This window comes from Panthera onca, chromosome D1 (assembly GCF_046562875.1).
Source record: "Panthera onca isolate mPanOnc1 chromosome D1, mPanOnc1 haplotype 2, whole genome shotgun sequence".
In the NCBI taxonomy this organism is placed as follows: Eukaryota; Metazoa; Chordata; class Mammalia; order Carnivora; family Felidae; genus Panthera; species Panthera onca.
In genome coordinates, this window is record NC_138348.1 from 71,286,362 (window position 1) to 71,302,738 (window position 16,377).

Sequence of the window (16,377 nt, forward strand, 5' to 3'; positions counted from 1 at the left end):
AAAACAGAAAGTCATAGGGGCTTTAAGGGATTTGTGGAAGTCCTAATAGAGTTTAGGAAGTCTTTGAAACTGTTGGATAATGTCTCACATGACACACTTGAGTTTCACGGTAAGAAAGGCAGGGAGATCTTTCCAAGGATGACAGTGTGGGTGATGCTGTAAGCTTGGTATGTTTCGTGAATTATTAGAATTTTGATACAGGAAAGATAAGGAGTTGATAGTGGTGGAAGGGTGAATAGAAACGTAGCAATTCCTCTACTTAGGTGGCATGTATTGGCACAGAGGTACCCATTGACTATGATTCTCATCTGTTCTAGTTGGACCCATGTTGTAAATAGTTATCAATATTGTAAATATCACCTGTGAGTATAATAGGAAATAAGTGGCAGATTTGCCCATATTTTAAAGGGCCATGTATGCCAGATTAGAGACTTGAATATGAAAGAAAAAGAGAGCCAAGTAAGATTATTATGTAGAAGGATTACATAACTAAATTTTCTTTTTTAGAAAAGTAACTCTCAGGAAAATGGGGAAGAAGGATAAAAGAAGAAAGGATAATTTTTTAATCTATGTCATCAGTTAATTTAGTAAATGAGAGGAGTAAAAATAACTTTTTTAGAAAGACTAACATTTACAACCAAACAGTGCATTCTTTATTAAACTTAGTACGTTCTTTTATTTTAGATAAGATTAAATCACTCAGGACTGAATAAAGAGGTGGTTCAATATTTACTTTTATTTATATTTATATTTTTTGGAGAGAGAGACAGAATCAGATCAGAGAGAGAGAGAGAGAGAGAGAGCGAGCGAATCCCAAGCAGGCTCCATGCTCAGTATGGAGCCCAACATGGGGCTGAATCTCACAACCATGAGATCATGACCTGATCCAAAATCAAGAGTCAGAAGCTTAACCAACTGTGCCACAAAGGGCCCCAAGAGGTATTTGCACTGTATGCTTCAACCGCTTTGAACATTATGTTCCAGAATGCTTAAAACAACAACAACAACAACAACAACAACAACAACAACAACAAACTCCTTTGTTCTTGCTCACCTCTCCACACTAAACACAGCACCCAAACCTGTGCCTCTAACTCCGATCAAAATTCGTAGGACTGTCTGATCCCACGACCCACAAGAGGCCTTCAAACCTCAAGGAGAATTGAAAAGAATGTAGAGTTTATGTGCAAACCAGGACTGCCACTGAATAAACACTCCTCCGGGCCCTAAAATATATGTAAGTAAGCAGAGCTATCTCAGTAGATGGGGGAAAAACCCTTGAAATCAGGGGTCAGAAAACTTTTTTTTAAAGGCCACATAATAAATAGTTTAGGCTTTAACATATAGTCTTTGTTACAACTACTCAGTTCTATAAATATAGCCCCCAAGTAGCCACAGACATTGTGTAAATGAGTGTGTTTTTTCCAACAAAACTTTATTTACAAAAACAGAAGGTGGATTTGATTCACAGGCCTTACTTAGTTAGCCAGCCCCTGTTTTAGAATGATATCCTAGTATCCTCAAACTAACAGAAACCTGTACATAAGATATTCACTCCACCAAATCATATTAGTATTCCAGAAAACAAGGGAAGAGCAAAGGGATTTCACCTGGTTTCACCACAGAATAATATTCTATGTTTGCCTTTGTTTCTTCACAGGTTCTTGATCATTCTTATAAAGAAACTTTACACTTTTCTGTTTGCTGAAAAATAAATTTCATCAGATTGTTGCCATGGAAACATAGTAATGCAGACTGAAGAGTCTATCTAATAATTGAATTCTTCTAGTTTACACAATCTGGATTGCTCTAGATTTTATTTATATTAGGAGGGAGGAGGAGGAGTAAGGGGAGGAGGAGGAGGGGGGATCTCTCTTTCACAGTCATCTTTCATTGCTAATTTCTCTTTATTAAATATTGCCTATTTCAGTAATAGAGAAAAATAAATTAATCTTTTATACCATAAGAATCAAGTTTATTATTGAAATAAAGAATTATCAGAGATTTCAATAGTTTACCATAGTGGTTAAGGATACAGACCACCTTCTAATGCCCTCTCTGCCACTTACTGCCTGTGTGATCTAGAGCAAATTGCTTGTCTCTCTGTGCCTCAGTAATAAAAGAAGGTTAATAGTAATAGCTTTCAAATAGGAATGTTATGAAAAGTTAACAAATTAATGCAGGAAAACCAGCCACTCAGGATAGGGCTTGTTACATAAAAAGCACTCCATAAAGAGCTATTATTATCATCCAATTATTTTAAATTTTACTTAAATATATTTTGCAAGTGCAGTTTGTCTTAAAGTTACCAGAACCCTCTGAGATACAGGTGCCTCTAAAGCTCAAGCCCCGGTACTGGAGGAGGCCTTTGAAATCATTTGTTGTTTTCATCCCTCACACAGGAATCTTTCTCTGTCCAATAACATTAAGGCCTTATGTTCTCCTTCTAGGCATTTTCAGCTGTCAGATCCATAGCACCTTACAATGCAACTTGTTTCATTTACATTTCAGCTGCACATCTAATAAGCATGGTGATATTGTTGAGACAGGTAATGTCTCTGAGCTCAGAGTCTTCATTTGTGAAGTCAAGTTAATATTCTTTATCTACTTCAGAAAGGACTTGAGAGAGTAAGAAGAATATTTCTCACTCTAAATTTCACAAAGTAGCATTCCAGAGAGCTTTCCCCTCTCCAGGAGGGAAAAGCACGAAAAGAAAACATGCAGCTTATCTTTACCATCTCCCTCCCTTCTGGGAATTAATGACTGGCCTGTCTGGTAAGGTGGAAGAAGAATTGAGAAGGTGTGACTTAGCCTCTTCTTTTCTTATGGAGCAGTCTGGACTCTGAATCTGAGTTTTCCTACTGTCATTCTGAAAGCCATCTATCTTCTATAGCAGGAAAGTCCTGTTATTGTCCAGCCCTCGCTGTGACTCTGGGGTTGGGGAATCATGTTAGGAAGTCCATTTGGTCACAGATCAAAGACTTGGTCTCTAATTAGCTGAGATACATTAATCTCCTTGACTCATTTCCATTGGTTTTTAATTTGAGAACAGGGCTGTTGTTTAATCAACCTTTAAAATAACCCTAACATTGACAATTCATTACAATACTTGATGAGACAGTACATATGCAAATGTTAAATTTGCAGTTAAGAGTATTTCTCCATTATAGTATAGACAGATCTTTCTCTCTCTCTTGCTTGTAACAGACAGAATAATATAAAACAAAGATAATATATAAAATCACTTATTAACAGTGTAGTTTTCCTTGTTTTTCAACTTTTAGTGACAACTTCTCAATCCGTTGCTACCCCTAGCCCTGTAACACACACACATTCTGTTCTTGCCTCCAAAATTAGGAAGAAAATGGGGGCTATCAAGTGATTTTCCTGTTTTTAAACCTTTAAACATACCTACCTCGTTAAAAAAAAATATGTTCCACTTCTGGAACTAACCTTCTCAGCTTGCTCCATCCACCTTTGCTTTAACAGCCCCTGATTCCCACATCTTAGGAGTTTTACGGAATTAAGGGTCCTCCCTCGTTTATTAAACCCCCATCCTACCTGGATCCTAAAATTAAACAACCAAATCTCTGTGACTGGGCTGTGTATGCAGGTTACAAATCTTTATGAGTCATAAAAGAAAAAGGCTGGCATTGCCCAAAATGCCACGAAGTCAAAATTAAATAACAAGAGGGAAAATATTTGCTACACGTGTCAATGAACTACTTAATTTATAAAATACTTTTGTATAAATCAATAAGGAAAAATAAACAGAAAAAACTAAGTTCCTGAAGTCTAAAGAAAATATAAATATATATCACTCATTCACATATGAAAGACATAGAATCTCATAAACGACTACAAATTAAAACACTATGATGACAGTCTTCACCTATAAAATTAGCAAGTACCAAATAATTTATTAATACCTTGTGCTAACACAGGTATAAAAATATAAGTGCTTTTCACTGTATAGCTTTGTTCACTGTTAAAATTATTTTTTCATGATCATAAATTACATTTTTGGAAAACAAAGAACTACTGTGTTAAACACCTGTCTTTTGACCCAATTTTTCCTTGAGAGAGAGTTTTATCATTCTCCAATCTCCATTTATTAGTTTAACCTCACAAAACAGTGGCTTACATGCCATGGGTTCATTTTCCCAGCTCCTACTTAACATTTAGCTACTTCATTCTCAATCCACTTTGATTTCTCCATTTGTCCATCTCTTGCTAAATCACCAATTACTTCTACCTCAATAAATCCAAAGGCCCTTTCAGTATTATTTCCACTTGATCTAGAATTATTTGACACGGGTAGCCCCTCCTTTAAACATTCCACACTTGCTGGGATGACATAACATTCTCTGGGTTTTCCTCCTCCAACTCTGGATTTGCTTTCTCCCTATGGTCTTTTCATAGTTCATCCTTTTTCCAATCATAACATTTTGAGATTTCTTTCAAGGCTAAGTTCTCAGACTTCACCAACTTGAATTTTACATACTCATGCATTCTGTTCATAAATCTAAATTACTCAGATGATTCATGCATTTTTATTTACAGGCTATATACCTCTTTTGAGCTCCAGACTGACATATTCTCCAGTTTTCTTGGCTATATTTATGTTTGAAATGCACATCAGGGCAGTTTATCCAAAACCGAACTCATGATCTGCTCCCTACTTCACACCTGATTCTTCTCCAACTCTCTTCATCTCCGTAGTGATCATTACTCATCTTGTTATAAAGCACCAGAATCTTAGGAGTCACTCCTGTCGTCTTCCCCATGCTTCTCTACAATATCCAATGCACCCAACAGCTCCTACTGATTTTTTTCAATGTACTGAGTTGTATATCAATTTTGATACATTTTGATGAGTTTGGACATATGCATATACCCTGATAACACCATAACAAATACATAATAAGCACATTTTAATTAGTAAATAGCTCTTGATCTGCTGCTTAGTCCTTGATGGTATCATTTTTATTAGGGATACTGTTTCCTCTGTATCCACCCTATCACTTCTAATCCATAATCTATACCCAACTTATCTTTGGAACTATCACATCTATCATATTCTTACTCCCACAGAAAGGCTTCTCCAATAATGGGATAAATGTCAAAATACTACAAGGCTGAAAATGTTATTTCTTAGGCTCCTCTCCAAACTTTTTCACACATGCTCCCCTTACCCTCTGTACTCAACCCTCGTGGTTTAGAGAGTTTTGCACATGGTCTGAGTCAGATGCATCTAAATAACTGCTTGTTTATAGACTGAACATCACACAATTAGTCTGAACTCAAATGTGGATAAGTATAAAAATCTCCAGGCAAAGTAGAGCATAGTTTGGCTAGATTTATCTGCACTATACATTCATCACAAAAAGCTCAATAATTTTCCAGGCATTTTATTAAGTTTATCTAATTTTCAAAGGGTAACCTAAAACAACAAAAGCAAAAAGAAAGCAAACTTAAATGGAGCTTATCACAAGTGTAGAAACAGTTATGTTGCTAACACTTCTCTCTTCATGATACTCAGAATGGCCACTAGTATAAGAAACTGGTATGATCTTTTCCAGTCATTTAACCTCTTTGAGTCTCAATTTGTTCCCCTGAAAAAATGGGGTCATTATTACCAAACTCAAAGGCACCTAAAACTTAACATATTCATTGCTTAGAGCATTAAATTAATCTCTCTCTCTTCCTCTACCCCCACTCTTCTCTCTTCTCACTGTTTCCTCCTTTCTTCCCCACTCTCTTTCCCTCTCTCCTTGTCTCCTGACACATAACAGGAACTCAATGAAAATTAAGTTTTGTTTTGTTTTTTCTCATCACAATTAAATGATAATGAATGGCCCAGTGTGCAAATATACTTATTTTTAAAATGGCTTTAATTTAGAATGAATACTCCTGATATGCAAAGATTAAAGACTAATGTCAACTTCTGAAGAATGCCTACTATAATAGTTCTAGTAGAACAATTGTTTGTAATTCTAGCCACAAAGATATTTATTAGAATAAGCTCTTGTCCTTTCCATTTTGAAAAACATTGATGTAGAGTGACCTCCTGATAAGAAATACTGGTTATAATTCCCAAATAGCTTTGAAATTTAAGTACATTTCCTCTGGCAGCCTGGTAATAATCATCATATTGAAGGACGGAGATTCTTAATTCAAATAGATAAATAGTGTTAGTTAATTATAGACAAGATAAAAACCAATCTTGAAGTAGTTAATTTGCTAAAAGTTGGTCCTTGTTTCCAAGTTCAGATTTAAGTTTATAACTTGTAAATAATATACCTCAAATGATATTTTCTCAAGTAAAAACTAAAACACTGTATCCATTCTAGAAAAGCACCTTTAGAAATTTCATTACTGTTCATATTATTGATCCCATTCTGCTTTCAGGGCCAAAATGTTTAGCAAGACTATTTCAGGGACCTGGACAGGGCATTTTCATTGGCAATGAGACAATGGATTACACTGAGTTCAAGCGAGAAGACACAGTAGCCAGGTCTATATCACTCTAACACCCTTCTGATGTGCAGTACAGATGGCGAGATATGTTGACGATGAAGTTGTCTCAGCAGCAGTGTTATCTTATTAGTCCCACCATGCATTTTAGTTGAATGACCTATTAAACATGGCTGTCCCATGGCAACTGGACAGATTTATAACAAAACGGGACCCTCTAGAAAGCTGTGAATATAGATTCCTTTCTCATAGCCTTGACTTCTAATTTCTAAGAACCATCCAACCAGGTCTGAGTTGGGTAGGGGAAGGAAAGAGCATGCAGGGAGATTGGGAGAATATATGCAAACAAAATAATCTCAAATTACTAAGAGTACATCATAGAGAATATAGTCAATGATACTGTTATAGCATTGTATGGTGACAGATGGTACATACATTTGTGGTGAGCATAGTGTAACATATAGAGATGTTGAATTACTAAACTGTATGCCTGAAACTAATGTAACATTGTGTGTCAACTATAGGAGTTATAGGGTGAACTGAATTTTTAGGGGGTAGTGTTAAAATAAAAATGCTAACTTAAATTTGAATTATCTAAGATAGTTTCTTTACATACCCAGAATCTATGAAGAACTTGGAGTTTGTTATCAGACAACTTCTCCACTGTTTCTCTCTTTTTTTTTTTTTTAATTTTTTTTAACGCTTATTTATTTTTGAGACAGAGAGAGACAGAGCATGAACAGGGGAGGGGCAGAGAGAGAGGGAGACACAGAATCTGAAACAGGCTCCAGGCTCTGAGCTGTCAGCACAGAGCCCGACGCGGGGCTCGAACTCATAGACCGCGAGATCATGACCTGAGCCGAAGTCAGATGCTTAACCGACCGAGCCACCCAGGCGCCCCGTCCACTGTTTCTCTTTTACAGGAGACAGTCTGGTAGAGAAAAGCACTGGCTTATGGGCCACAGCAATTGGGCTTTTGTGTGACCTTGACCATGTTATCCAAACTTTGGGGGTATCAGTTTCCTCACTTGGAAAATGAGAGTGAGTAAATGAACTAAATATTCTCATAATTATTAAATTTTGCCTTTCTGCTCACTACCCTTGACCTCCACTCTTATGAATAGGAATATTTTAAATTTACTGAAAAGTAATAGAACACAGTGCTAAATGCTCAGTCTCTACAATTACACAGACTTATATTTAATTTTGTTTTCAATGCATACATCTATATGGCCTTCTCCACATCACTATTACTCAATATAAATTGAGACTTAGAATACTTGTCTATAAAATGGGGATGATAATAGAATTCAACATGAAGTTGTTCTTAGATTCATTTATTTTTTCTTTCATAGCACTCTCCACCTTCTATCTAATTTACCACCTGCAAGGTCCATAAAGGTAGTGAGTATTATCTGTTTCATTCACTGACATATCTCAACCATCTTAACGTATAACAGCCAGTCAGTATCTATCAAATAAATAAATGAAACAACACATGTACAGAGCTTAGAGTAGTAATTGGCACAAAACAGTTCATAAATTATTCTACAAATGGTCTTGATAAATGGTTTTATTAATACCTAGAGTGCCATTTCACCATGAAGAAGTAGAAAAGGAAGAAGTAGGAACATCCCAAAGGGAAGATGAAGGGGACCGACCATCATACTGTTACCAAATATCTGAAAGACTATCACGTTACTTTCAAAGAAAAGAATATGAGCCAAGAGGTGGAAACTATAGGAACCTATTTTTTGAAGTCGTAAGTAAGAATGGCTTTTCTAACAAAACTCCTCTAAGGTGAAATGAACTGGTGCTCAAGTAAATGTTGAATTATTATTAGCCAATTAATGAAGTGATTAAGAAACCTAAGTAAAAGTTATGCATCTCTTATTCCATGAATTAAATGATATGGAGAGAACTTCCAATAAATGACATATACAAAATAAAATTTAAAAATATAAAATAGGGACACCTGGATGGCTCAGTCAGTAGAGTGTGCAGCTGTTGATCTTGGGGTTGTAAGTTTGAGCCCTACATTGGGTGTAGAGATTACTTAAAAATAACATATATATAGATATATAACATATATCTGTATATATAAAATATAGAATTTTGGCCTTGTGGTACTGTTGGTAATAAAAAATATAGATGGAATATGGCAAATATAGTGAATACCTACCTATTTTCCTTGTGTACATGTGATCAAAAACTATTTACATGTTGACAAATCATATAGCTAAAAAACAAATACTGCCGATTTGTCTCATTAATGTTGGCAAAGTAGCAGATAGGAGCTACAGAATCTCTTATACCCTAGAAGGAAAACAGGATGGTTTAAAGCTAGCTTCTTTATTTCCTTTTCTTTTTACCCCAGTGGTAACACTGCACTTTAGAATTTAATATTGGCAGTGAGAATGTTCCTGAGTTGTATGAAACTAACTGGTGCATCACTCTTGCCAACTAGGGATGATTTTAGATGAAATGTATGACATCAGTGAAAAAGGAATCTCACTCGATATCATTTTTATGAAGGATAGTTGGCCTCATACTAAAATAGTCCCATCAATCTATTGCCATCAGGTCAGACAGAAAAGCATTAGGTACATAAAGTGGCTGTCATAAAATGTAGCCAAGCAGGAGCCAAGTCTGATCACAGAAGGTCAGTTAAGCATTTAGAAAATAAAGGAAGCATGTTTTCTTTAACGAGCCATTAAAAATTACTAACAAGTGAGTTAGCATTCTATTGTGGACAGAAATACTGAGAAAGATGCAGTGGTTCTGAAGGTTTTCTCTTTTTTTTTAATTGGCTGCCTACTAAAACAAGATATGCAATAACAAAACTTTTTAAAGTTATAGAACAGTGAACTGCATCCACAAAGTCAAACTATGGGGTCATTTTACTAACTGTGATGGCTAATCTCACGTGACAATTTACTGGGTCAGGGGATGCCCAGATATTTGGCTAAACATTATTCTGGGTGTGTCTATGAGGGTCTTTCCAGGTGAGATTAACATATATATCAATAGACTAAGTGGTGAAGCTTGATTCCCTAATGTGGGTGGCCCTCATCCAACCTATTGAAGACCTGAGTAGAATAAAAAAGAATGAATAAGAGGGAACTCTTCCTTCATGAATGCTTGAGTTGGGACATTGGTCTTTTCTGGCCTTCAGAACTGAACCCAAACATCTGCTCTTCTTGGGTCCCAAGTCTGCCAGCTTTCAGACCAGAACTGTACCATTGGTTCTGAGTATCTCTTTCTCCTTACACACACACACACACACACACACACACACACACACACACACTACTATTTCTGTTTTTCTAAGAGAACTCTAACATTCTGATTCAACAGCATCAGCAGGCAATAAGCCGAGTTGTGCCAATCAAGTGAATTATCCAGATAATTAAAGTCAATCCCTGTAGAAGTTAATGTTTTAGAAACTTGTCTGGTAACAATGTAGGTGATCAGGCAATGTAATAACACTTTTGTAATGTAAAATAATGAATCCATTTCCAGTGCTTTTAAAAATTAGTCCTGAAGGAATTCCTTACTTTCAAACTTAAAATTCTAGGATTCTATATTATAGAAACAAGTTTATATAACTATTTTTAAAATCAATTTCAAAAGCAACAGCAAAAAGTCTCAAAGTGTTTATTTCCTGAGGGAATGATGAAATTATCCAATTCTCTAAGAACCCATCTCATTTCCTTACAGCCATTTTTTTAAGACTGAAGTAATCATTATCTCATGTGTTGATTCCTGTTATCATCATTAATCAGCACATGGCAAATCTACTTATTTTCCATGATTATTTCCAGGCTTTGCTGTTTTATGATATTTAAGTTCTACTTCTACTACACAGATTAAATTTCCAAAGCATCTGTCCTTATGCACCAAAATACACCATTTTATGTTTCCAAATTATTACCTTCATGTGAATTCTCTCTTTGCCACTCACCTGCCCAGAAGCAAAAATTCTCCTGCTAGACCCAGGCGCCTCATGGCCATCAGGAGACCTCTCACAGTCATGCCCTCACAGAAGCAGGCCACCACCCGGGCTTTGGGCAAGTGACTCCTGAGCTTCTTCAGCAGCTTATCGAAACTCTGTTCCCCTGCGTTGCTGTAGATTTTGTAAGAATGAGCGATGCAAATTCCTTCCTTGGCTGACATATCTTTGAAAGCCTCCATCCCACTTTCTCCATAGTTGCCTGTGTGAAAAGAGATAAGTAGAGGGGTAGTGAATGAGAGTGCTGGATGCACTGAGTCCAATTAGAGTGTGAAGGGCTGGGAGCATGATGGTCATTTGGTAGTGTTGAACTTGGAGCCTGAAGACCTGAATAAGTTTTTGCTCTTTCACTAACTTGTTCACTTTAGGCAATTTACAATGAAATTACATTATATGTATTGAACTTTAAACATTTTTTTCCACTGAGAGAGAAAATAGTATAAAAAGCACAAGCAAAAGCAATTCAGCACCTCCTTTACTTAAAAAGTTCATATTCTAGTGTGAGATGATAGAAGACTTTCATCTGCTGTATTTTTATACTATCTCACTTCCCTTTGCTTCTCACTGCGTGACCGTCTCATCCCACCAGATCAGATTCTTGTATTTAAAGATATAATACATATATTAAATATAGTATAGATGTTGTTGTAGAATATTATATGTTGTGTGGTATTATATTTTTATAGAATATTATGCATATTATATTCTATTAGCAATCATAAGTATTAGTGGCTTTATCCCAACCAAAAAATTCCAGATCATTGAGATTTCAGTCTTGTTACAGATAAATGTATAAGCTTATGAAAAATATTTAAATTTTCATTCTACACAACCACAGGGAAGTTAGTGATTTTGGGGAATAATTCCAATGTCCTCTGCAAATTTGGGGAGCCAAGGACTGATGGTGGTCCTTTAAATTAATGGAAAGTGGTGATCAATACTGACAATCAACTGTATGCCAGGAAGTGTACCAAGACCTTTATATATGTGGTCTCACTTAACTCTCACGATAATATACTGAGGTATGCATTATGACCTCCATTCTGCAGATAAGAAAACAGATGAGATGGTTAGGTTTATACTTACTCAAAGTTACATACCCAGTAGGTGGAAGGCTGCACCGAATTCTCAAATCTAAGAGTGCAGATTCTGCTCCCTCCACTCATCCATGGCTGACTTTTGGAAGACTCAGAAGCCCAATTATATCTACATTTCTTTTTCTGATATAAAGGTCATGATACTTCAATTTTCGATATTTTTAGAGCATTTTAAGGCTTTATAAATCATAACAGGCTCATTTTCTGAGTTTCCAAAAGATTAGGTGGATAAGGGGGAAAGATTTTAAGAATATAGGAGCCTATTACAAGACAACCAAGCTACGGGGCACATAAGGATGTAACTAGCCTAACAATCAACTAGACCAAGGATTGGAATTTCACCATGAGGGGATCTCAAATGAATAAAGAAGTACAAGGCATTCAATTGCATTGGCTTCACTATATGAGTATAGTAGAGATAACTTATAAATACGTATATCTATATAACATTTTGATCTTTGAAGTCTGTTCATACAGATTATAGCTCACTGCTCCTTACACCAACTCTGTGATAGAGGTAATATTATCTTCCAATTCCACTCACAACTGATAAAATTGAAGTTCACACTTAGCAAATAGGTGGCAGAGTCTTGGTTTAAACATAGATCTTCTCACTCCTGACCCTATGTATGTTTTCCTACAGCACAGGTATTTTGCTGCAAATGAGATCCTCAGACATTGAGGGTGGTTTTTGTGTAGTTTTATCTTCATGAATAAACTGTAAAGGGCAGGGCAGGACAGCTTAAGTCCCGACCACAAATACTGATGGGACAGCTGCATCTTTCCTTTTTCTCCAGAAATAAAATAACAAGGAACCTTGATGATGATGGCAAGTGGGCAATATAGCTATTTTGCAATTAACAAAGTTTAAAGGACCCCCTCTGAAAAATGTGCCCAAGGGCCTTAATTACTAGCTTTACACTAATCTGAGTAATCTATTATTCTCCGGTTTATTTTTAGCGACCTCTATTTTTCAACTGACTATCTTGCACTTAATACTATCATTAATGCTGGGGTATTTGCATACATAATGTGAAATTAGGTACACAGTGATCGTGATGACAATAATAAAAGTTCTCAATATATTCACAGTTAAACAAGAAAAAATATCTGACAAACCCATAATCTTTAGCACTTCTCCCAACAACATTTTAACATTGTTTTTGTTTATATGGTAAATTATATGGAAGCAGCTTGTAATAGGGAGAGAATCTTGTTATTGGAGAGATCTGAGTTCTAATTTAGCTTGGACAGTCTCTCTAAATCTAGCTTTTTCACCTGAAAATCAGAGGTAACACTGCTTAATATATGGATATTTTGTATATTATATACGTTAAACATTATATCTAGTTTAAATATTATAAGAAATGCTTATAATTATTTTATAATTATATACAATTGTTATTATACAATATTATATATAACAATAAACATTATACATAATTATAATATATATTATAAGACAATATATGTTAAATATACAACATATCTAATAGGTAGACTGAACCCAATTAATTGCACCTATTGGGACTATAGAATGTTCTAGTTCAGAATCTAAACTGCTCTCTCCTGGAGCATCTAAAACAAATAATGGAGCCAACAGCATTAACACTCAACATTGGATTAAAGAATGAACTTAAATTAGTTGGGGAAATATGATTTTCTGAGAACAAAACCCAAGCAGTACTCTTTAAAACTAAAATAGGAAATAGTTTCATTATGTGTGTGGCATGAAAATTCTGCAGAATAATTTTGATTTAATAAAAGCAAGCCATGGTAATTTGGATATTAAAAATGGGAGTATGTATTCCATTCATTCCAATAAAATTTGGAGGCCTGAAATGTTGAGATTTTCTGTAACTGATCTAAAGACTATATTCTGGAATTACACATTTAAAGATAAAGGAGAGGAGCACCTGGGTGGCTCAGTTAGTTAAGCATCCAACTCTTAATCTTGGCTCTGGTCATGATCTCAGTTCATGGAATCGAGCCCTGTGTTGGGCTCTGCATTGACAGTGTGGAGCCTGCTTGGGATTCTCTCTCTCCCTCTCTCTCTCTCTGCCCCTCCCCAGCTCATCTGGGCACACACTCTCCCTCTCTCTCAAAAAAAATACATATTTAAAATAAATAAATAAATAAATAAATAAATAAATAAATAAATAAAAAATGAAAATAAAGGGGAAACTTAAAAAGTTCATAAATTTATTACAGGAAATGAAATAGATTCCAAGCAATGCACAGAATGAGAAAGAACTAAGGAAACAAAGTTTATTTTTCTAACAGGGAAATAAAAGTGACAAAGGAAGATATGGTGTAGAATATGAAAGTGGTTTGTGGCTTCATTTTAAGTAACTGGTAAAAGCAGGAAGGAATCCATCGGACACTCTTTTAAACAGCAAAGGGCTGGTGATTTGGAATTATCTGAAGAAAATATAATCATAGCTTTACTGGACTCTTAGCTTGCACTACTTATAGTTGCAATAATGCAAATGCCTATTACTGATTTTCAACTTTATGAATCTACATATAGACAAAGTAAAAAACTCATTATGCAACAGAAGTAAATCTGATGAACCTTTACAAAAAAATTAAAGAAAAAGATGATAGGTTGAGAAGTGGAAGCAGGGTGAGTTTGGGTGTTGAAATCCTTCACGCACAATCTGGAAGTCAAGATTTAGAGACTGAAAGAGAAATGGTTAAGAGAATTGTTGGAATCTAAAAAATAAGAGACTAATCTATTAATGTAATTACATTAAGGGAAGATACATGAATTAAGAGATGTCTGTTGTCCATAAATTAAAAAGTAGGCACTAAAAAAGCATATGTTCCTACTCAGAAATATGAAGGTAAAACACAGAAAAAGAACCTTAAAATGCACTTTTTACCCTTCTGTACTATTAGATTTTGAAAAATATAAAGTACAAGTTTGAGTGAAGAAAATTTAATAACATAATTTAAAGTTATTGAAATTGAAAAGGAGATAGGGACAATTGTAAATAGTTGCTTTCACTGGTACTATTTGACCTATGTCATGTCGTCTGGAAGTACCTGCATCCATTTGGGCCTCCAAAGTGCACACTGAAAACAAAACTGGCTAAAGAATAAATTCAAATCTTTCTTCTAACCTAAGATTATTTATTTGAACTTTATGTTTAAAGGCACTAAACAATCCTTTAGTATATAATGTATAATCAAAGATAACGGCTCTTTCAGATGGTACCAATCAGTATCAGTAACCACTGCTGTTACTGAGGCTTAAACATACTTTCATATTAAGGTAATAAAGTATGGCAATATAAACAGGATATATCTAGAAAGTGAGAGATTTTCCTGGCACAATATACATTTGAGATATGGTTCACGTTTATAAATTGTGTGTGTGTTGGGGGAAATTATCATAAGAATAAAAATTAAGTTAATAGAATTATACTAAAAAGACTCAAATACTTTTCTTTGACATTTGTTTATTTTTTTTTCCATTGTACTCCTACCTCTCCCACCATAATCAGACCATCACTATTCCTTCCATAGAAGCTTACATGGTAACATAACCTTTCACCATCTTCTGTCTTCCATTTATTCAAAACCTTACCAAATATTACATTTATGGGTCTTATTTCTTACTATGCTCTTCTTTATGTCCCTTGGATGCCCAACACATTCCTACTTAATCACTTTTATTCATGATGCTCTTTCCACCTGGAATACCCTTTCCTCATGTCTTGATGTTGAAATCTTACCCATTCCTTCTGGTTCACCTCAACTGCCCAGACTGTATACTTATTTAGGATATAGGCCATATCTCCATAACACTGCCCAGCATACACTCGTGGAACTAAGTTGACCTACTCGACTATCCTTTTCAAGGATCTTCCTACAGGGAATAGTGTAGCCTAGTTATTCATTTAATAAATATTAATGAATTAATTAAGTACAGATATAACACTAAGCACATGGTAGACTCTAGATATTTAAACATTTAGCCTATTTATTTTATAATACTGAAGGGAATAATTTTGTTACTTATAATTGTTAGAGAAGTTTATAATTGTGGTTCATTTACCTTATAACTACTTTTTAAAAAGTATTCACCTTAGGAAATTATAATTCACTTTAAAAAAATGTTGAGCTTGATGTTGCATATTAAAACATTTTTTCCTTTCAGTTGGCTCAAATTATTATTTGTCAAAAAAGAAATGAAGATTCTCAATATAAACTGTGATTTAAAAATGTATTCCAATTGGCCTTTACTACTAATATCTAATTGCTATTACAAACAATGTTTGTTTGTTTGTTTTTATTGACAACTACCAGTGAAGGAAAACACTGCGATTTCTCATAGGAGTTACTGCCTGGCATGATACCATCCCCCAGAATATGTGTGAATAGGATCAATAAATCAGTATCCCATCACCACTTCCTGCTCTTTCATGGGGCCATAAATGTTCATCATGGGATCTTAGCCAAAACTGTCCTTGTTGAGTGGGCTATGTCTTAGTTCAACTAGTGGTTAACTAAAACAACTAGAAGGGAGAAAAGCCAGAGAGACAAACATCTCTTTTCACTGTATTACTATCTCTTTTATAAAGATGTTCTTTTTTTAAAAATGTCTTCTCCCTCATTATAACCATCTGTGCAGTAAGTATAGCAATTCCAAATTCTATATTGCACTCATTTATGTTTGTCTCCTGCTACTAGACAATAAAGTTCTTCAAAGTAGGCATTTATATCCTCACAACAAAAACAATGTATATGTAGTACATATTTTTGTTCAATGAAAAGAAAGAAGAA

The 16,377-nt window shown here is 35.0% G+C and overlaps 1 protein-coding gene across 4 annotated transcripts in view; it reads right to left on the bottom strand.

Moving 5' to 3' along the window:
- GRM5 (glutamate metabotropic receptor 5) overlaps positions 1–16,377 on the bottom strand; it is a 536,965-nt gene that overhangs the window by 330,425 nt on the left and 190,163 nt on the right. For all 4 annotated transcript variants that reach the window (XM_060605397.3, XM_060605400.3, XM_060605396.3 and 1 more), the window contains exon 3: positions 10,442–10,691. In XM_060605397.3, coding sequence (XP_060461380.2) covers positions 10,442–10,691 — 250 coding nt within the window. The remainder of the gene's footprint in view (positions 1–10,441; positions 10,692–16,377) is intronic.